Here is a 24,017-nt window from a genome sequence, read left to right as displayed (position 1 = left end):
TTTAAACGAAACCACGGATACTACTCTCGCGACGAATGCGGATTGCTATTGTATACTTCCGGTATAACGCTTGCTCGCGCGGAGTCCATCCCGGATGATCGGGCACGAGACGATTCGCTTTAAACCGGCAACCGTCGCAAACCCCATATTGATAACGGCTTGCGCACAATTTGCCGGGGACACGGAGCCGGCGACGCGAGAAACCAAACAATCGATTCACCCGGTAGCGTCTTAGAGCAGCTACGTGGAGCATATTTGTGTTCGTTCGAGCGTGAGCGAGCATTGTTGCACGTTGAACGCAATAACAAGCTGCATTAGAGTACCTCCCACCCCTGGGTCGTCCTCGTTTCATCTCCAAAGAGCGTATACACAATATCTTCTATTATTCTATTCTATAGATATAATATACCTTCTATATATAGAACACTGAGTGCACTATTATAGATATCAATCATTGGATATCTTCTGTTTGTGGCTTCCCAAATATTTTCTTTAAATTTTACATTTTTGTATTTATAAAAGTTTTATATGGCTTATAATTTAATTCTTCAACGATTGAAACGTGAAAAATTGTAATTGACAAATTATATTTTTTTATAGCAGTGTCTTCGATTTTTATAAGTGTTGAAGAGCTTTATATAGTTGTCTTTAAAAAATAAGATTTATTGTTGTGTTAGACAATGACGACAACGTTGAGATTAAAAAAGAAAACTTAATGGTTTATTTGGGATTATTTTATTCTGCAAACTCTCTGCTATCAATCGAGATTAATTGACCTTAAAAATTGGATCATTTGTTTTTAATAATTTTGTTATTTTCTCGCAATTTACCTTTTCTTGTAAAAAAAAAAAAAAAAAAAAAAAAAAAAAAAAAAAAAAAAAACAAAGAGAACTGTTGTGTACATATATATTACAAATTTATGATCAACATTTAGATATTTCTCCGAATAAATAAATGCTTCGAAGAAAAGGACAAGGAAGATTCCAGACATGTATAGAAGAGTTTGCCAAGAATCTAAAATTTTCTTTAAAATATATCATAAAAGAGAATCGCGTAGCCAACATGTCGATACAATATATGTTCACGAGGAGAATATTAAATCATCGAAAGGGCATGGCATGAACGACATATATCACACAAACGTAATTTGTTATGCATCACTATTAGGACACGGTGTGTCTTTTTTTCTCGTACTCGTTTACGACTACTCGTCCTCTCTCTTTTTTTCGGAAAACTCGATGCCCAAACCGTCCAAATCATTATAGTAAGCTAGTGAAGCCGGCGCCGTTACTTCGTTAGCGATATTAAGTGAGTTACTCGTTATTCACGTACACGTTGAACTTCGTTTACGTTAATTTAGCAAGAGGGCGTTTTAACGAATATACCAACGAATATTCGATAAATTTTGCAATTCGCGGCCGTTCGCGGTGATATTGCAAATAATAATACCGCCCTCGCAGTGTCGTCCGTCGCGCGCCTCGCAAGTTACAGAGTGTCCGAAAATTACCGTCCTTCTCTTTTTCAGTTACAAATCCTCTTGCGGTAGATATGTGGAAAGAAAAAACGATACTTTGTAAAAAAAATAAGAGAAATTAACCGAAACTACTTACGACAAGGAAATATTATATCAAAATTAGTTAAGACTAACCATGTCTTTATTTTTAACATATGAAAGATAATGCTCGTAGATTAAGATTTTTTGCAAAGGGTTTTGAACAAAATACACACTTCACTTTTGCCACTTTGTTAAATATTAAAATAAAATAATCGAAAGCTTACATATTAAAAAAATTAATATAGCTTATATATTATAATTAAAATTAATAAGCTCTTATATATATATATTAAAAAGAAATATATAAGCGGTGAGCTGTATTTTCGAGTGCAAACGAACTGTATCAAAGAACTCGCGGAGGGAAGAACGACGGTTCATCCTGTATGCATGCAGATGCAATTTTGAGCTGTACACTGGTAATTAGGCGACCGCAATTAATCACACGCGCATCAAATATTTGCACAAGCAGGAAACCGCGCTTTATATACAAACATACTGCAATTTATCATGTTCCGCTCTCACGTCGGATTACGTCGTTGGTCCTGATGAAGTTTTTTAACGGTCGAGGAGCGACGCGAAATGTATACGAAAATATTCTGTATAATAATCAGGAAAAATCTTGAAATCCATATCCATATACCGTATTACCATTAACTGAAGCAAAATTATTAAGTAATTTTAATGTGTTGAAAATATTACTGCCAAAATTATTATTTATTAAATATAGGTATTAGGTATATTAAAGTTATTAGGTATTATTTTATCAACTGTATATACTGTGCTATGTACTATATATCATACCGTATACTATATGCCATATACATACTATATGCTATATTCCACACTATATGTGTATAATATACCGTATATTATATTATGCCATGTGTACTATGCTATTTTAATATATAAAATTAATTCTCTCGGATATATCTAGTATCATTAGCATCAGTATCATGGAGCAAATAAGGTAAACGGCCCAGTTATAGGCACCTTTATAGCAGCGGCCCTGATTTTCTATTATTTACGAACGCGATATATTGTTAAACCCCAAACAAACTATTTTAACACGTGCATTAAAGCTTTCTGAGTAAGATTCACCTATATTTTTAGTTAAATCATTCAGTTCTAATAAATAAATAATTATTTTTATAATGCTCGTTACTGCCGGCGTTTTTGGCACTATCGAAGTGCTCTGCCGCACTTTATGGCACCAACGGGCTCAATTTTCGGCACTTCGAGACGTCACAGTTACTTAAATTGTCCTGCGTATAATTTTAGCTGTAATAATCAATGTTTAATTACTAATTAGCTCTCTTGTAGGTATTATATTTTGCCAACCTCTATGCAAAAACTACATATAATATAAGATATATATGAGATAAATTAGCTACCTTCGAAGAGTCCAAAGTCTCCATCACTTTTTTCTCTATCTGTGCTTACTCTGTTACAACAGATTTTTTATATATTACATTAAAATACAAAAAATAAGACAGGTGAAAATAAAACACAGAAAACAAACTTTATCTGTAGCGTAAAAAGTGTCAAAATGTGTTGAATAATTAATAAATTTCAAACAAATTTCATAAAAATTCATTAGAATTATTTTTTTCATAAAAAATGTTTTTTATCATAAATTTTCGAGTTACAAGTATCAATAAATCTACCTCAATTTCTAGAATAATAAAGCAAAATTGATGATGCAACATATTACAAACTCTGTGCCAAAAAGTGAAACATAACCTTCATTACGTGACGCACTTCTTGGCATCGGGAATTTAAGGGAAAAACTAACATACAGATAAACTATTACTTATCTAATCGATAATGTGATTCGTGCTGAACATGTTCATATAACCATTATGACGTTTTAATACTTACATAATACTAAAAATCAGCAGTTTGACGTTCGCTACCACTAAGGTGTGTCACCTAGGAATGCCCTTCGGGAGCCACTGAAACGCGCGAGTCGCCCCATCCACTGTCGGTAATTTAAGTACGAAAAATTAAAAAAAAGTGTTTATGCAATAATCAACAGTAAAAGACGCTCTTTAATTTGCTTGTAATTTTTTAATATTTGACGAAAACTTTATTTATTACAAATATAAATGTACCGTCGGTGCCGGAAACTAGGACAGTGCCTGTAACTGGGCCGTTTACCTTATCAACTTGTTGACTTCAGCGCTCAAGATTAACATGTAATTTTCGAAACTAAATGTATTTGGATCACGAGGTAATAATGTAAGTCGTGCATTATCAAATTGTAGCAGTAATGCAGCGCCGAAAATTTGTTTAGCAGAACAATGGATGTTATTGCGGTAAAGGAACGCAGTTGCGCGGTTGTTTGGGGTGTCCCTCTGACAATTAAGCGTGGCAACCTATACACGCTTATAGTTCACGATACATATTCCGTATATTCCGTGTTTGTCTGGGACTCGTCGTGTGCACCACGCACGCGTGCAATTTCCCAATTGCCCCGAGGAAGCCGCGATCGGCGCCAAGTATCGTGCATTCGTTCGCGCCTCATTAATTCGCTCCATCTCATTTACGCCTCCCTTCCTCTCGTCTCACTTACATTCCCGTTAATCATTGCGCGAACTTTCGGATCGACGATACGCCTACTGATTCCGCGGTCTGTTTGGTCTATTTTGGTCCCCGCGAAAGAGATCTCGCAGCAGCGAAGACCAAGATAGACCAAAGTTGCTTAAAAGAAACCGTTCCTTCCCCCAATAAATAGAAAATACCTCAATAAAATTTGTTAAATTTGCTATAAATCTTTATTTAAATCTAGAGTAATTATTTATAAATAATCTAAACATATAGATGGTTTATTTGGAGAATTTAAAATCTCTATTTAACCAAGATAGTTAGTTTTCCCCGACTCTGAAAAACATTTTTCGCGGTGGAATTTTAAAATTTAGTCGAAATATTTTATATCTTCATTTTTGCGCTTGAAAACGACGGGCATTTTTACGCAAAAGGATAATGTAATTGAGATAGAACTTTCAGTCTAATTTTGAGTTTATTTAATTAACGTGCTTATAAACTGGAGAAATATTCCACATAATGAAATTCTAATTGAAGGATACGTATGACAGTAACGTTATTTAATCTTTATCCCAGGTAGAGAGACTGACGTTTCATCGAAATCGTATATTATTTTGCCACGGCTGCGAGGAATTACGCTATTATTGAAGCAAACAGAAAGCGGCCGTGTCTCATACCGCGGGCCGCTTAATTTAATTATGGTCATTACCAACCGCGGAGCGGCCAACTTTGCGCGAGTTATTATGAGCTAACGCAACTTGCATTGTAAATTATTAACGGCTCTCTCCGAGCGTGGCTGGATCACCAATATGGTGGCTTAGAATAATTCGGCGCTCGATATAGCGGCGGTCGGGTTCCGCGGCATTCCTTGAATAGAGGCACCCTATTAAGGGCGCCGCGGTGGTGACGCAATTTAAATAAATTTCGAAAGGGACACAACTCGTCCGCCGTCTGTGAGAGGCGAAAGGGGAAGGGGGAAGGTGCAATGGCGGCTCCGGCGGACGTGAGTTTATTCAAATTGAACGCGACAGAGACGGAATGTCTGGCGTGCCCGCGCGGATTGTCAACTTTCCATTTTAAGTTTGCTGACGTATTGAGTCGAAGTTCGCAGCCGCGGTACTTCCGGAACTAGTCCGCCGCCGTCCCCGAAGAGAGGGGGGAAACGAGCCCGTTGCGACAGGTAAAATATTGTTCCGTTACCCGGTGCCGCATTGATTCTAGATATTGCGGCGGTGGCACCACTCCGGACGACTGGAAAACATAAATAACAATGACGGAAGTGCGCAGATCAGTGTGAATAATAAAAATATATATATATATATATATTCTAAAAAATATTAACGGAGGCGATCATTTATTCGAGCCGTTTATTTCTTCCCGAGTTTCATTTTTAGTTCATTGTTTCAATTCACCCATTTTAACGAAACGATATTTTAAGATAAAACGAGAGAATTCACATATGTATCTCGAATATACAAACGTTTAAATCGATGTTTGTATATATTCGAGATGTATGTAAACTTGGAAAAAATGTTTATTAAAAGCGCTCGGTTTCGGTGAACCTTTCTATAACTGTATACGTTCTGTTGAATGTTATTGTTAAGAAAATATTCGACCTAAGCTTGTGTCAGATCTTTTCCTCGTGACAAATTAAAATATATTATTCAGATAAAATAACACGCGGACAAGAAGATGCTGCATCAGTATCTCTTTCGGCATTTATAAACTGTTTAAAAATGAAATTATTAATTACGCCGTATATCCTTCATTTTTAATCTCGAACTTTTCGTCACGCCTGAAGGATTGCGGGCCGGCTCTAATATATCCCGCGACACAATGCAGCTGGGAAATTTAGTCGCGCGGCCGACAGTTTTCCCTTGCCTTTATATATATATATATATATATATATATATATATACACATATAATAAAACTTAATCTCCGTTCTACACTACGGCGTTTTAATGAACGCGCCACCTCAAAGCGTTTATGGGATATATGGAAATTTTTTTAAATCTGCTTGTTTGGCGTGCGGCGCGGCGTCGCGCGGCGTCGCGCCACGCCGCGCCGCGATTTCTGCCTCGCGAGGCGCGGAGATTAACATTTATTAAAAACATAAATTATGCACAATAACGAAGCTTGGAACGCGCTCGCAACCCTTTCCGAGCTTTTAACCGCGCTAAACTAAGGAGGACGCGAATAATGAAGGAAGGAATTTTTATTGTCTCTCTAAAAAGCTCTCACAATTTTTTACACGTGGAGCACCGCGGGTTCCTCTTTCCTTTTTAAGAGTATTTTAAGCTTTTTTTTCGGGCGCTTCTTCAAAGGAGAGAGGCGCGTAAAGTGGGTACGAAGCGGAGAGTTCGCGAGCACATTGGCGAGCTAGAGTTATATTATTATAATCGAACGCGCGGATTCCTGCGACGACTTTTAATGGAGTCACGCGTTGTCGTTTGAAACTTTGAGTGCCTCTTATACGAGGTCTTTCTTGCAGATTGCGACATGACGAGAATAACGAGAATTACGAAGTAATCTGAGAACGGGCGACTTGCCGAAGACGAGTCAACGACACAGCCCGAGATTCTCTTCTTGCGAAGTCACGGAGTCACAGCTATAGCGATAGCTCGGATATATGCACGCGCGATGCATTTGTTTCACATACGGAATATTCTGTAATTCTGGCTCGCGCGCATAATTTTAAAGATAAAAGCAAATTTTTTAATCACTATGTCGGGGTACATTTCTCGGTTGCCTTTCAAGTTTCGGAGCAAAGCAACTGGAGATGAGCGAATTAATTTTCTAGAATAATTAAACCAGCAACCTCCAATTATTTCCTTTTCCTTATTAAACTTTTATAAAATGTTAATTTAAAAATGTAGATAACATTCTATTATTTACATTTTTAAATTAACATTTTATTTAACGTCGGTTATTGAAATGCATAATTTAACGTCGCGATACTTAAAAAAATTGGCAGACATTCAGACAGTTTCCGGCAAGTGCACTTTTTCCCTCAGATCCCCTCGCGACTTTCTATTAGAAGTAAAAGCTATGAATCAATCCGGGCTGAGGTTGTGGATTCCGAGGAAATTCCTCGGCGGAATTTCGGAAGCTGCGCGACGTAAACCCTCGAAAATCCGTTTGAGGTCGGGACGACTAGGGTCCAGCGAAGCTCAATATAAATCAGAGTACGACGAAGCGCCGGCCGTTGCGGCTCCCGTCTTCCATCGGTATCTTTCGTGTCCATCTCTTTCTTCCGTCTGCCCCCGCTCCTCCCGTTTCCCGGACACGTAATTACGGGCGTTAGGTGAAGAACTTACGAGCTCTTCCACCCTCGTGACTGCCGACCCCGCCGCGCACCCCTTCCCCCCGCGCAAAAAGAGAACACGCGCGCAATGAAAGAGAAATGTTTAAGGTCCGAAAAGCCTTCCCGCTTTTCTTAAAACGGGATTCTCTCGCGGGTGGTTGCCCGTAAAAGCACGATAGCCTTGGATAACGACGAGAAGGTAATCACTTTTCGAAGATTGCGAGGATAACAGAAGGGATAAAGCGTATCGAGCAGGGCTTTTACTGCTGCAATTTGGAATACTTAACTTCCAAATGTAATCACGGATTACACTGGAATAATGAAATATTACGCATATTTACAATTCGCAGATTACACGAGCGTACGCGTGCACGCGAGCAAAGCTTTTTTTTTTTAAAGAGAAATAAATAATCCTAAGTGTTATTTCTATTTTAAAAGTGAAAACAGAGATAAAAAAAAGGATATAGAGAATAATAAAAAAACACACGGCTTTTCATTTCCGTGTTATATTTTTTTCACTTCAATTTTGATCCTTCTACATTTTTTTATTTTCCACGTTCACGCTTTTCCTGCGTAGAATTTCAAAACGTTACAACCCGTTGGTTTCGTAGTCGAAATAATTTTTCCGGCAACAGTCGCAAATAACAACGCGGGCTTATACCCCCGCGGGGATCGCGCAACGCTTCCCCGTTTAGGGAAACAACAGGAAGCAAACAGGAACGAAAATAATCGTCTTTACTCCCGCGCGCAGAGGCTGGGAGGAGGGGGGGAGGGAGGAGGAAGACGCGGCAGCTTATTCTCACCCTCGGCTCGGCTCGAAACAATCGCAATTATGCCCCAACAATTCATAATTTTGGTCCTTCACCGCACCCTCGGCACCGGGAGGCTCGCCCTGGTGCACCCTGCACAGATAAATGTTATTACTTCAGTCGTTGCAGATAATTTCCCTCGGTTGTCCGCCGGGGCGAATTCCGCTCCGCTCGGCCCACCTGCCCGAGGGACGAGGTCGTCAACTGGAGTTCGCATGAAAGCCGCGTGGGTTGTGATAGGATAACGTCGCATTACGCGAAGTCAGCAACGCGAGCCAAGTAATTAGCATCTTCTTACCTCTACCGGGAAGTGAAAGACGGTGGAAGAGGAAAACAACAAATTTGCTATTGGAGACATGGGGGAAAGATTTATACACGTTGAAATATATGAAATTATTTTAATAGTGTTTCTATGCAAAACGTAAGGGAGAAGCTCAAATATAATGCCATGAAAAGAAGGAATGAAATTACAATATGTTATTTCAAATATAAAGATAATAGACAAAATATATTAAGAAATGTACTTTGAAATATAATACATATATGTATTTCATACATATTTGATAATTTTATATCGACTACTTTCTGCAAAATTAGACACCGATTGTGATTTCTCCTCCCCCCAAGTTTGGAAATTTATCTAGAATTTTTTTTTTAATGGAAATTAACACAATGGCTGCATTTTAATTTATACAATCGAGAGAAGTATCAAGAGACACGGTAGTGCCTCGCGCCAAGTACACGCGAAGCGAGACTGCACCGTGACTCTTTTACGCGATAATATTAACACAAATAATCAAACAGAATTTGTGGAAAAAAAATCCAAGCAGCCAGCGAATAGACCCCTCCAGTTTAAAAATTTATCTAGAATTTTTTTTAATAGAAATGAAAACCAAAGTTGCATTTTAATTTGCACGAGAGAGAAGTATAATATTAACACAAGTAATCAAATATAGAATTTGTGGAAAAAAAAATCTAGGCCAGCGAGTAGACCGTACGTATTGGGAACCGATCTCTGCGTACCCGCGCGCGGGGCAAATATTTTTAAATATTTTAACGTCACGATAAAAGAACGACGAAATTTAAATATATTCCATAAAACGTTCGGCCGAGAAAAATCGTGGTGAACATTTTTTTACCATCAGCCGAAACGGAGGGATGGCCCTCCGCTTTTTAGCTCGCCGACATTTTCGCCCCCCCCTCCCTCCTCCTACGCCTCGGCGGGGGGCGAGACTGCGTGCATCGGTGACTGTTGGCCTTGCACTCGCTCCTTCCCTTGACGGTAAGCACTCCTCGGTAATGCGCTTCTCGGTGCATTAACCCAGTCCGGGCCGCAGCACGCGCACGCATACCTATGTCAAACCTTTTGTGATGCGGCACAAACGCGAGCGCCGAGAGCTTAACGCATAGACCACCTTCCGTGCCCGTCGGCGAAGAAACGCAAGGCGGCTTCCTTCCTTTTCTTCTGCCGCATCTTCTGCCGGCAGTCCCTTTCGCGACCCCGTCCTTAATCGTCCTGCACGCGCAATTTCCGTGTTAGTTGAATCGCAATTGCTCGACTCGCCGACTTTTTCCACTGAATTTTACACCGATCTTGTTCCCTTGGAGCGTTATCTCCTTTTAAATTACGGCAATGTATTTTGCAACGCGGTTTGTCACGAGTTTGCTGTCGCTTAGTCAAGTCTATTTTGATATAAAATGTCGGTCCATTTTCTGTATCAAATGGATTTAAGAACCAGAGACTCTTAAGATACACAAAGGCACAGATATATATATTATATACAAAAATTGAAAGAAACAAAAAAAACATGTAAAAACAATAATGGCAAAAATATAAAAATTAGTTTACAAAGAATCAGACACAGAAAGAGCCTAAGAAAAATTCAAGTTCTGTAGATAAGGATGAGCGTAAAAAAGAAATTGGAAAATAGCGAAACTTTGTTAAACATTCTCATTAAAATATGTGTTATAAAAAAGAAGAAATAAGTTAGGTATACAGATGGTATAAATTTATAGGTTACTGAAACAAAAAGAAAGTGTATTGATTCGAGATTTGCTAAAAGGTGAGGACGAACCCTTACCAGTGTTATTTGGGGAAAGAGGTCAGGTTAAATTTACAGTTAACTTTTTTTCTTCGTATCTTCGCTTCAGCCTCATATCCCACCAAACAATTCCTCGCTCGCGATTCCAAGAGGATCCTCGGGGTGTGTGAGGGTGTCAAGGTATAGACGCAAGGCAGGCGGCGCGGGCGGAAACCTTGAAGAACGAGAGTAGAACGTGAAACGAAAGCGGATGTCGCGGCCGAGAGGGACGAAATCGTTAAAAGGAATGCGCAGTCGAGCGAAAGATGCTTCGAGAGGTCGATTGGAGAGCGGTCGGCCAGTTGAAATAATGTAGAGAGAAAGCTCTAAAAAGCACCGCCAGAAATCCAGGAAGACACCCCCCGTCACCCTATTTTATTTCAGTTTCCCTCTGCTTTCGGGGGAAGAGCAATTCCCCGCGATTTATTTTCTCCTTAGCTTCAATCCTGCATCGGCGATGTAATTTTATAAATGCGATATTAATCAATCACATCTACGGCTCGTTCAAACGAATTCGGATAATATTTTCTTCGGTGAAAACTCGGATGGCAGATTTTTGACATTTAATATTAAATACGCCGAAACTTATATACTTGATATATAATTCTTTTCTAAGTTGTCTAAAAAAACTTTTCAAGCAAACAATTAATAATATTTTCTTACGTTATATAAATAAAAGATTATTATGTGACAAAAGAAAATTAATACGTTTACAGTCGTGAAGACAATGTTAAAAACAAAGATTTCTGAACTTGAAAATTATATAAAAAGAACTGATTTCTAACTTTAGTAATAATAAATCGTACACAATCTATCTATGACTCATCGTCGGAGTGGCGTGCACATTTTGGTTATTGAGGTATATCTTCTCGTCATAAACGTCAAAACGAGATATCTGAGGAGCTGTGCATTAAGAGATTAGATCGCCGTTTAAATTTACAGAGAGTGATATTTGATATATTGGGTGATACTGTTCAAAGACAACGACTCGGAGTCTCCGGCCTTGATTTGTGTCTCGAAACGATTACTCAGGTGTTGTCCTATCTAAGAATTGTTTACCTGGGACTCCACCTTTCAGGAATCTGTTTCTCTTTGGCATACACGTATACTGCCGTTTTTATCTTCAGTTTAGACGCGTGTCTTGAATAGTGGAGATCCACAGAGAGAACCACAAAACTCGTTGGCCTGCTACCTGCTTGACTCGCCACAGTCTTATTAAAACTCTCGGTAAAACCACATTCAGGCTCTGCCTGAATTATTCTCTTCTTGTTTCAAGTGATTATTGATAGAAGAATATCAGTGTGAATTGTTAAAGTTAATTAAACGAAAGTTAAATTACCCAATAATAATTTATTTCTACTTTTAATTCATAATTTATTGCATAACGCCATATTATAATTCTATTGTTAAGTGTTATCATCACACATATATCTGTGTCGAAAAGTCAATGTGTTTAAAATCTGGTTAATTTTAGATACTAACAAGTCGGTATCGCGAGGAAACTGGCGGTGAGGAAGCGCGCGGGCAGGAAATACTGTGCGGTGAACGAGTATCGCGCGTACACGCGTTAATAAAATCTAAACGTCGGTATCATAATTTGTATATATTTTTAGCGGATCATCGTAACAGTTTCGTTTCGTGTCGCGCGATGTTAACGCGCAATTTTGACGTGAATTAATCATAGAACGTATTATGAAAATCTCATCTGGACATTGGGATTGAACGCTTGGGGCTTAACATTAATTTGCAATTCACGTTCTTGTTAATAAATTCCATTAATTATCTTGAAATGAGGGGGATCAGTGTGATTAGTCTAATCGCATTTTGCGTGCTTGTGCTTGCACTGTTTGTTAACGATCACGGTGTAACGGAAGGTCACAGTGTGAAAGATTATTTACGGGGTTTATCCGCGTTAAAATCATTTACAAATCTTCGACATGGAATCCTTCCAGGTAATTTTCCTTATTTATTTATTGAATAAAGTTTCAATTGCTTTAAGCGATTAGGCCTTTTAGAATTTGTTATAATTAAATCGTTTTTATTTCTTTTTATTTATTTAAAATAGCATACTAATGTATACTTTTTATTTTGCTGAGCAAAAGCAGCTAAATATTTAAAATATAATAGTACTTTGTTTTTATTTTATATAATGGATATTATAAAACCATTATATATATATCTTGTAACTTGTATTTTATTCATATTTTGCAAACAATTTTTTAACGACTTTTTTTATTTCATGAGAAATGTATAATATAAAATCATTTGTTAAGCTCTGAATCTATATTCAGAAAAAGACATTTATTTATTTTAAAACTATTAAAAATTTAATAACTTATATTATTATTTTAAATTATTTTAAATTCCTTTTGAAACATTTTATGTGTAATCGCTAATTATTATTTTTAATTTAGCTTCTTTTGTGTGCGTCATAAAATTTCTGCTCAATTAATTTTATTAATTTTTATATTTAAAAAATTACAAATTGATTTTTATAAACAAATAAAATTTTTAATTAACAATTTTTAATTTCAGTAAATAATTTAAAAAATAATAGTCTTATTTTTATTGTAAATTTGGACATATATTAATATTCTGTAATTGATATTATAAAAACAATGTATACCTTGTAATTCATATTTTATATAAAATTTCTCGACTAATTGTTAATTTGCAATTTATTATTTTTATTTGATTGTTTTTTTTTATATTTCTTATTATAAATTATATGATCTTTTTTTTTGTTACACGGCTTTGTTTCTTTTTTTAGGCACTCTTTGGTGCGGTCGGGGAAATATTGCCCGCGACGACTCCGAGCTGGGCATGTACTCGGAGATGGACAAGTGTTGCAGAGCTCACGATCGCTGCGAAGACTACATAAGACCGAAAACTACAAAATATGGGCTTTTTAACGCGAAAATTTGCAGAAGGTACCGTAATACTAACTGGGTTCGTTAAGCGCGCGAGTGCATTCTCCTTTTCGACTTTTTACAGCTCATTATGCGAGTGCGAGTTGCAATTTTACGATTGTTTGAAGCAAATACGCGGCTTTTACCCATATGCCGTGAGAAAAGTATACTTCAAACAATGCAAGCAGTGCTTCCGTACCTTCTACGATCCTCAGGAATGCATAAATGAGTAAGTACAGTGAGATACGCGAGTTTTTTTTTTTATTACTTATATTATTGTTTTATCATTTATATCAACACGACGATAATATCGATGCCTTTGCGCATCGTCATCCTCGTTTTATTAAAGTTCCATTGGCGAAACGCATTATGTTCGTTTAATTGTTATCGATCAATTAATTTTAAGTGAAAATATGGAACCGACTAGTCAAAATTATTTGTTGCACGCCATCAATCAGTTTCTCATTGATCATTAATTAATTATATCATTGATTAGGGGACTTGACATAATCGAAGAGATGGACCGTAAAGATCGTCGTGTTTTCTGCGCGAAGTTTGACCGAATTGATCCAAAATCGGGCCACCGACACAACATCACCACGCCGAAATCGATCTCCGCCACCGAAGTTTCAACCTGGGATGATGAATACATACTTTCGCGCTTCAGTTCTAAGGACGACGAGGACGACGAGGACGACGCTATCTCTGAAAATTTTCGATCATTCGAAATGATCGAACGAAAACAATAATTAATCCATTTTAATGCTACAGTTCAGGCTCACATTTCTGTCAAAACGATCGAAAACAGATAACGAGTTGTGAGTGTTGTGACTTTTTGGAGAATTTTTCTTTTCAAAGTTTCAGCCGTTTTAAGGTATAAAAACATTCGCGAAATCAAATATATAATAAGGTCAATTATATAAAAATCAATGTCTAGTTTTTTATACTCCAAAGAAATATTAGTTTTCTCGTACTTTTCATTTTAAGAGCTAAGTATTAATTAAATAGTTTTTGTATAACACATACCAAACGATGGATTTAACTGTTCCACTTAAAAGCACTTCGAAATTTCCATGTTCCAATATGATATGCGGAATAACGTATTAAAATAACGCTTTATTATTGATCTCCTCAACACCCTGAACATATTTTATACATATAAATGCTTTTCCGACTTAACTTCAAGCTACTAGAGAGTTAGAGTTTAAGATATATAAATTTTAAATTAAATGACGTTATTATCCATAACAATTTAATCTACTATCTTCGCTTTTTTTAAAATGAAAATGAGAAAGCGATATAAATGAGAGATTATTACAATAAATAACAATAAGAATAATGTTTTTTTTATAGCTACGTTTTTAATTATTTATATTTTGCTTAGAAAAAATATATGTATTCACACATATATCTGAAATATTTTATATACTTAGGGAGTCGGATTTTTGTTTAAAATGAACTTTTTATGACAATTAAACACAATTAACTGGCTTGTAAGCGCTCCGTATGTAATGGAATAACAGCATAAAAATTTTCTGATTCATGCAAATTTCTTCGCTTCCTAAACACCGAGGGCCTCAGGCTGACACGTATACGCGCGGCACATGTCTAAACGCGGCACTGCACTGGCGCAATCGTGCCCCTCGAGTGCGATTCCGAAGTCCGCTTCCGAAATTGCTTCGTCTCGGATAGTCTGGCGGCTATGTTCGCAGGTGCGGCACGGGGAACGGGGGAGGTTACTTGAAAATCCGCCGAGAATTTTATCGCGAGGCTGTAGACACGCGGGCGAATGAGCAAAGCTATCTCCATTTTGCGATTTCTCTCTCTCTCTCTCTCTCTCTCTCTCTTTCTCTCTTTCTCTCTTTCTCTCTCTCTCTCTCTCTCTTCCCTCCTCCTGACTTTCTTTCTCTCTCCATTACCTTTTGCAACTTGGGAGTCATACTACCCACGACTCCTTCCGCGCCCCTTTCCCACCCCTCGCCTCTCACGCGAAAAGAATGTTCAATTATGCAAAAATCCGCGCGAAAGTTTCGCCGGAGGCGCTCTCGTTCCGCGCGAAGGGTGTTTCTGAATTAATATCAGATGAGGCGAGAGAGGAAAGGGGTGGCTAATGCGAATCAACAGTCGGCACGTTGTTCGAGGACTTGTGTGTCTCTTGATTTTAGACTTCTCTCTCATTACGCACATTACTGCTCGCGGACGTTCATTCCGCGTTCATTTTTCAACAAACGATATGTTTATTTCTACCCCATATGTATATGTAATTTATTCTCGCTTTCATATTTTGCTGGACCATGAACTAATTTTTGCATGCATGAATGCTTTTCTGGAGATCCGCTTCTTAAATTATTATCATCTAACACAAAATACAGAATTATAAATATTACTCATGTGTACTCTAACAGTGACCAACGTTAAAAACATTAACAATTATAAGTCACAAATTATATATTGTTTTACACAGAAAAAGAGTAATATAGAAAATAAAATTTTGCGAGTTTTGCGCTTGATTTATCCATTACGCGGGTCGTCCCATTTTTATCGAGTCGACCTAGAAACCAAGTTTCCCCCCAAAAATCAATCTCCTTTTATTCGTGACGGCTTTTTATTTCGCGGATTCTCGCATGGGCAAGTTTCTTTCATTAAAGTACACGTTTTTTATCCTTCCGCGGCGCTATTAAAACGCCGTTGGAAATATCGTCGCGACTCGAGGCTCGCTCGATATTTAAAACCTCCCTTAAGTATCTCATATTATAAAGTCCTCTTGAAGAAAATGGCAATTACTAATATAAAAAGTTGTACAATTAAGGAGTCCTTTCTCTGTTCCTCGCGGAAAGCATGAAAGCGCCTAATATTTCGCACGATTGTCGCTGCAGTTTGCACAGGATTTCTAATTGGAGTTTTAACGGCGGAATTGAAACGGCGATGCGCTGACAGAATTTTAATTGGAGTCTTTTGAGGGTTTTTTTTTCCTCGTGTCTTTTAATTTCTATCGATGTAGGCGCAATCTTGAAGTGAGATTACATCGTGCGTGGCCTCATTTGTAGAGATGCCGTAAATTATGACACATCGGTGTAGCGATAATGATTTCTCGTAAAAAATTAAATAAGAAATACAGAATAAATTGTTTTAATTGATTGATCGGATAAATTAAATAATCTTGTTTTCAAATAAAGATGTCAGATATGATGCGCGATAATAATTTGTTCATCGAGTAATTAATGTCAAACGCAATGAGAGAAATAATCGGCGTGAATTTATTCCACGATGCGTTAAATATTTTGACGTTAATATTCGGCTGGCTCTCGGCCACTCATTTTTGCGGCATACTGAGTGTTCTGCGTATAAACAATCGTGTTATCGTTCGCAATTCGGTGATGCTCGAGGCGGTAACCGCAGCGGCACACGAGCCGCTCTATATACCATCACGTTATTATTTCGCAAAACGCGATCGTTTCTTGCGAACAATTAGCATCGCATAATAATAGCGGTACGCCGGATATCTCAGTGCAACAGCAACGTTTGTCGAGCAAAAGATCCGGCGGTTTCGATTCCCGGAATTGCCATCTCGTATATACGATACTAGGAATTTTGAGTATGTAAATACTCCACTGTGTGATGAAACATGAACTTAATTCCAAAGATAACTGGGTTGATAAACAAATCGGTACTGATGCGCCGTTCCTTGGAGAATGGAAAATCTCCAAACAGTAACAACAAGAATAAATAAGAATTAAAAATGAAGGATTCTCCGGAACGGAGGCCGCGAGGGCTTATAACCGCTTCTCATAAAAATTGCAACTGTAACGAAACCAAGATAAAGTCGTCCGGTCCACGTAGGACGCGGCTTTTCTCCAAAGAGGATCAAACTCGGGCTGCAGCTTTATCAGGGAAGAAAAACAATAAGCATGAATAATCACAACCAGCGTGAATAATTGACTTGTGATTAATGATTTACAAGCCAGACGATGACTATTTAGATATCTCGCGCTATTATTTATTTGGGTGAGATAAGAATCGAAGTAATGAGAAACGAGAATGATAAATTATTACCTTGTAATATTTACGGGCGATTAATTGTTGCTTGTATATTTTCAAAATTGAGAGCGCAGAGTATAACGCGCGGATTGAGTGATTCAAATAACTAAAAGCCGATCATATAATCGATCATTTTTTAACAATCAACTTGCGATGAGTCGAACAAGATATTTGACAGTAATTATTTTATGACGCGTTAAATATTCTAAAGTGACGGATTGGCTCGTGTTAGTGCTTTTGGTATGTCAATGTCGCATGCATCACATTTCTGCAACAATTTCTTGCAGGCATGTTCTTGATGTTTAATTTCATTATATTGATGTTAATGAAAGATGCTTAGTACTTGAAAGAGAAGCTATTATACACTCAGAACACTGCATTGCCACGAGATGGAGCAGTAATTGACTTAGCCAAATGACTCACGTGTGGCATTCGACTGTTGTCTTCGTATATTTGCGAGAAATTGGATTTTAATTAATTTCAACTTTCATAGAGTGCTGTGTATAAAGTGTCGTGCAATTTTAATTAACTGCGAGTGTTAATTATGATGTGCAATTGAGGCATCGGGCAACGGCGAGGCAACCTTTTGGAATAAGTAATTAGTTATTATTTACATATTATTATATGTTTTTCTAATATTTTGTATATCTTCTTAATTTATGTAATAATATATAATATCTATACCATATAATTTATTATAAAACTTATATGCGGAATTAGTCATTTATTTCTGCACTTGAATTATTCAGTCAAATTGTTTGGAAAGGAATTAGAGAAAAAGCTTTATTTGTGTTTATAAAATGTTATTCAAATGAAAAATTCTCCGGAAATTACATGATTTTTTTTTTATAAATATTTGTATTTGAGATGAATGCAAAACTCAATGTGTGAAATAATATTTTTTAAAAACACTGATTATTTTGCCGTAATAACCAGGAGATATTTTTACAGATCAACGTAGTTTCCAATGTTGTTTGCAACTCCGTTGCTACGTACGATATCGATGAGTGACAAATTAACTTTTATTTTACATATGCAGTGAATAAATATTGCATCAGATATATTGCACACAGGGTGCATGTAGCATGCACGTATATCGAATCAAGAAGATACAATATCAGAGAAATATAGCATTTCATAGATCCAATGCTTTGAAATGGATGGGCCACAATAAGATATGTTTATACGCATGTACATAGAGTTCACAAAGAGCTTACTAAACCAATTAGCACATTGTAGTGTTCTATTACAGAGTAGAACACTAATTGCAAGATATATTTAGTCGTATGACGTTTACAGAGCGATTTCGAAAGTATAAAAATAATAAACGATATTTTAAAAGTGAAGTAAACTCGGTAAAAAATAATCCGAACTCTCCCTTTTGCAATCTTCTAAAAATATTAACATTTTTTTTATCATTTTGCTATTAAAATATATGATTTTCTAAAGCGACGTTTATTTTTAACATATATTAAAAATCCATTTAATAGCATATGGATAACGTAACAATGGAATGTTTATGAATTGATATGAAAATTCATAAAGACATGTATCGCGCGAGAGCATGAAAAATTCATATTGACAGCAATACTGATTGTGCGGAAAATGCATCGTGTCTTTCAGATCTCACGTTCGTTTGTTTTGAATATATTACCCGACACGCTTTTGAGGTGAAATTCAAGTAAGGACTATAAACGGGCCATAAATCTTCTCGGTTCGCGCTAACAATATTTCATTGATTTCCCGACGATTATTGTCCCATTTTTTCATTGTATAGTTTTCATATCGTGCGTAGTTCAATATATTCACGAGATATTAAAGTTCTTTTCATTAGAATAGGATTAATTTCAAAAGAATTAGATATATGTTTCTAATTGAAATTAAAGTTTAAATCAAAAGGTTTATTATGCGAAAAAGTGTGAAGTTGATTAATATTCTGGCCCCTTTCCCGACATAATCGACACGCGCGCGTCTAACAAACGAACGTTAATTATCTACCGGTGGTGACAATTATAGCTGCCAGCAGAAGGAGCTTTCTTGCTATCGATCTTCGCTTGGACGCGGTCGGAATAATAAGTTACCCAAAGTAGACGTACAATACCGATCAGTTAGAAAAGTTACATGAGATAGACGTATAACACCTTCTCGCATATCTATATACGATTGAAAGTGCACGTTTAATCGGAAACAGAGATGAAAAGATGAAAAGATGAAAAGATGAAAAACATATACGTCGCGATTTGTCCGATCTCACGTGATTGCGAATTGCGAGTTAGCGAACTTGAAAAGCAACGTATATAACATTTGTCAGAGATCACATGTCGTTCCTACGATTGTAACTCGGCGCACTTGGCAGTATAACGAGGATTTGCATAAACGTGTTTGCGAAAGAGATTACTTTAAAGTACTTGGAATAATTCCCGCTATATACGTCATAGTGGAAAATTGGCAATATGACAAGTTGATATACCTGTATTTATCGTGTTATTCAATACGTAACCGATTTCACGTTAAATTTCATTCGCTTATTCTCTGAAACAAAATTTTTTTCGTGCCATGATTTACGACCCTATAATTAATCTCCAGAATATTGTCAAAGTATTATGCGGGCGTTTTAGATTGGATACAATTAATGACGTATTTGGCTCGGCGAGAAGAAGGATTGCAAGAAAGTGTTTGCTATGAATTTTGAAAGAACGTTTTCCGCACGACTTTCTCGGAAGAAGGAAGCGGCGTGGTCCACGTGACGCCACTTTACCCTCATACATGCAACGCTATCCTTCATCGACACCGACGACAAAACCGCGGGTGGTTTTTATTAAAATGTTGAAACCCATACCTCTCTCCGTCTCTCCCCCTCGTGCCGCCGAAGATATCAATTCGACTCCGCGCGACGATATTACCGACCCTTTCTCATCCCCCTTTCGATTCCCGCGTCACTCCTGCCCGAATTTCGATTTCGTTTGAATCATGCGCGCACGATATCGGCTCACCTGCCGGATGAGAAAAAGGAAGAAAGGTCGCGGAAGTGAGGAGGGCGGGCGGGAGGGTAAGATATACGGGGGTCGGGGCGTCCTGAAAGGTTTGGAAATGGGAAGGCGTCGGCGTTCCTCGGCGACGGACGCGTTTAGAGATCGCTGCGCATCCCGATCTCAGCCCGTAACCCACAGGTCCCCTCGCTGTAACCGCGGGGGCATGGCAGATAGATCATTTCCACCCCCTTTGCAACGCGAACGTGCGCATCTCGCCGTGAATGGAGACATCACCCTCCCTACCCGCTCCCCCGAGAATTGAGTTGTCGGAAAAGTAAAGTAAGCCGCGAGCTGCCAAATACATGCGCTCCCACGTAATGAATCGTTGTCACATCAAAACCTATAGGTATTATGTTTAACATGTAGAGACGAATTGACGACAACGCGGGAGGACGAACACGGAACTAAAACAAGTTGCGCAATCAAAATAACAAAATATAATTTATTATACGAAATCAATAACTTTTACTTCGTTACAGTGAATAATTAACGGTAGAGATTTTTAGTAAAAAAAAAATGGTTAAGAAAGTTCGATGACGTATTTGCTTACCGCTTAGGAGGAAAAGTCCGCAGGCTACGAGGGTCCTGTGATCGGAATAGCAATGGCCGATCAGAGCCGACACCGTCGCGGCGAAGATCAAGATCGCGGCGACCACCTGGAAGGGCGCGGAGATCCTGAAACAAGTAAAATATATACACATTTCGTCAGATAGATCGTTAAAGATGAGGAAGCGTGTCCACGGTTCCATTTGTGCATTCGCAGCGCCGCGGATTTCAAGCGTGTTATTTTTAAATGTTTTTCCACGTCGCGTTTCCCGGGGGAAGAAAAAGCGATAACGCCAGCAGCTATCAGCCGTCATTGCTGCAACCCCGCTCTTGGAATCGATATCAATTTACGGCAGCCTTATTAGAGTGCTGAAGTATGACATGACTTTACGTTTTACTATTTTTTTTTTCACGCGCGTCAAACTGCCAGTAAAAATCGTAAAAATCGAAATAATCGATCGAGATCATTTTTACGAGCGTCGAGAGCGAATAGGACGATATCTGTCGCATGAATATTGCGATTTAGCTATCGCGACTTCCTCCACTTGACATTCTGTATACACAAAATCGACTTTCCGAGTCAGATTTTTAATTTATATTTTTAATTTATTTTTTTGGATATATATATATATTTTTTTTACACTATCGAGTATTCTCTTTGATGTTGAATTAACATGTTCCATTAATGTTCCATGCATCTTAAATTGGAAGTTAAGAAAAGAACACGTCTAGTTCTAAGCGAGGAATAGTCGCGTCTATAAACTCAAATTTATTCCGTGAAGAGAAGAAAAAACCCCGAGAGTGCCGCGAGGAATATCGAGTACCTACATTTCCCACGCTGGGAAATTCAACGAAGACGGCGTCTACAACTCCGCGAAACGTTTCGCAACATTCCTGCCATACTCCACCCTTAACCCTTCGCCCACCCCGGCTTTTCATCCCCTCCCCCCTCACGGCGCGGTTGCAGCTTGCGCCCCACCGGAGAAACGCGAGTCGTTACATCGCGAGGGAATGTCGTTTGCAGGTGGAGGTCGACCATCGGCGCGGCGGGACGAGTTTCGAAGCGGGCGCTATAATACACGTATTCGTAGCTATCGGGGTAAATGGGGCATACCGGGTATAACGGCGCGCATGCAGCAGCCCGCCTATCGACCTGCCTCGACGACGTTTAAGTCTCGATCTCGCGCGCGGCAATTTCACGGCGCGGCTCCTTGTTCGGTTGCGCCTCTTGTTTCCGCGCGAGCACGGCGCCAAGCATCTCTGGATATATCGACGATCGCGCGGCATTCGCGCACGATCGGAACGTTAAGCCGTGGAGAATTATTTAACAAAGACAATTTGGTAATCTGGAAATTCCGGGAGGGGGGGGAAATACGAAACTTGAACATATGCACGCGGGATGACAATCGGAAAGTTGCTGAAGCTAAATAACTATTATTTGGGGATAAAAGGATTGGACAGAATGAAATAAATTAAATACTGTAGAAGAAACCCGTTATCTTTTTATTAGCAAACTAGTGTTTAATTTATTTCATTCTGTTTATTTTTTTTATCATAGAATATAACAGTTGTGTAATTTCAACGGCTTTCTATGATTGTCATCTAGTATATATTATATAACAACTAATTGGATCCTTTAAGGCAGCGAAATAACCGTCTAAAGTTAAGACACAATATGTTTCGAATATTATTCATTAGTTTTATAGAATCTGATTGAAGAAAACATTCAATGAAGAACGAACTGACCATAATTTGTTTATTTATTAGAAAGTATTTAAAATGATTATTCAATTAACTGTAACTAAGATATTGTAACAAATTTCCATAGTTTTGCCATAAATAAATACTTTTCCGACGAAATCGAGAGACCGTTGAACGGCTGCCGGAACAGTTTGACGAAATAATTAAGGCTCACTTTTGGCGCCTGTGGAACTCAAGGTTTCAGAGCGTAAAGCTCGAAACTCTCGGCTTGCACGCCACAATGCAATCGCGCGTCGTCTCGCAGTTCCGTCGTCGTGCGGTAATACCGTGGAATCGAATTATGCGGCGTCGGTCGCCGCGGGAGATGGGAATTAATAGTTTCGGTCGGCGAGGAGAAAAGCTACGCGTCGACGCGGCGATGAGGGAATAGGGACGCCCGGGCGTTGTTCGCCGATGGGACCGGGTATGGATATTGGGCACTGGGCTGGCAGACCTGCCTAGCAATAAATCAAAGCCGTCCCGCGGTAATATACTGCTCGGTCAGCCTGTTTAACCGTAATAAAGCGCATTGCTCCCAAAGCGACTGGAATCGAGAAGTCTCGCAAGACACGGTTTCACCGATACTTCGACGTAAACTCCGCGAAAATCGATCACAACATCGCGTTTCCAGTATATCTCGCAAATCTGAATTTTGGATGAATATTGTGTACAGTTAATCCCTTGAGTGCTCTGGGGGAAATACAAGCTTCAAATACTTCCAATAAAAATTAAATAAGTACACAACAATTTTGGGAAATTTTAGAATATTACCAAATCTCCAACTTTGAGACAGAGCAACATTTTAAAAATGGAATAAACGAACTCATATAAATAATACAGAATTATTTTTTATATAAATAATTCTGTATAAAAAAATAATTCTGTATATATATATATATATATGTATATATCAATATATCTGCAGTTAGTTTTTTTTCTCGTGTATGCCTGCAATGTTTAAAAAGTTAAGGCTCTGTCGACGCTGTTCAGACTCTTGAATTAGGAACCCTGGTCGCGTGGGCATATGTGGGATATGATTTTATACGCGATAGTTAAAATTCGTTGAAGACGTATAGTTAAGACGCGATTAAGCTCCCTTGGAAGTACGTGAGGAAAAATCGTCGAGACTTTCCTGCAGGATCGCGCGAAACGTCCTCGGGCTATACCTCGAGGACGAAGTCGACGAAAGTTCCTTTCCGAGTGGGCGACAAATATCGTTTCCACCTCGATTCGATAGCAATCGAGGGAAAACAAACGCTCTCGCTCGAGGGGCCGAGGATGGATTATCCCACCGATGCCTCTGCGATCCTTTTTTTCGCGTCTTTTCCGACCCCCACGGCTTAAGCTAACTTTTTTATATTCCTCGAGCAAACATTATAATTTTTTTCCTATTTGAATAGCAAACGCCCAGGTTCTCAATTTTTACGTGCCTGGTTTCGGATTCAGATTCTTAATGC

At 38.3% G+C, this 24,017-nt stretch overlaps 2 protein-coding genes and 2 long non-coding RNA genes across 7 annotated transcripts in view; 2 read left to right on the top strand and 2 right to left on the bottom strand.

Moving 5' to 3' along the window:
* The window catches only part of LOC143897820 (uncharacterized), a 198,817-nt gene that overhangs the window by 96,578 nt on the left and 78,222 nt on the right, over nt 1-24,017 (top strand). The gene's annotated exons all lie outside the window — the stretch shown is intronic.
* LOC143897762 (uncharacterized) overlaps nt 1-24,017 on the bottom strand; it is a 99,061-nt gene that overhangs the window by 14,781 nt on the left and 60,263 nt on the right. For all 3 annotated transcript variants that reach the window (XM_077406647.1, XM_077406649.1, XM_077406648.1), the window contains exon 4: nt 20,825-20,949. In XM_077406647.1, the coding sequence (XP_077262773.1) occupies nt 20,825-20,949 (125 nt within the window). The remainder of the gene's footprint in view (nt 1-20,824; nt 20,950-24,017) is intronic.
* LOC143897790 (uncharacterized) lies at nt 2,523-3,523 on the bottom strand. The gene is made up of 3 exons (XR_013256999.1): nt 3,434-3,523; nt 2,947-2,996; nt 2,523-2,833 (listed from the first exon to the last, which is right to left on the bottom strand). It is a non-coding gene; the product is annotated as an uncharacterized LOC143897790 (long non-coding RNA).
* LOC143897793 (phospholipase A2-like) lies at nt 11,449-14,743 on the top strand. Its single transcript, XM_077406704.1, has 5 exons — nt 11,449-11,522; nt 11,770-12,247; nt 13,066-13,225; nt 13,290-13,433; nt 13,701-14,743. The coding sequence occupies exons 2-5, from the start codon at nt 12,085-12,087 to the stop codon at nt 13,951-13,953; spliced, it is 720 nt and encodes a 239-aa protein (XP_077262830.1). The 5' UTR covers nt 11,449-11,522; nt 11,770-12,084; the 3' UTR covers nt 13,954-14,743.

This window comes from Temnothorax americanus, unplaced genomic scaffold (assembly GCF_048541705.1).
Source record: "Temnothorax americanus isolate GAGA-0224 unplaced genomic scaffold, ASM4854170v1 Scaffold21, whole genome shotgun sequence".
Lineage (NCBI taxonomy): Eukaryota > Metazoa > Arthropoda > Insecta > Hymenoptera > Formicidae > Temnothorax > Temnothorax americanus.
Note: the sequence above shows the minus strand (reverse complement) of the source record. Positions and strands in the feature narration are given on the sequence as shown.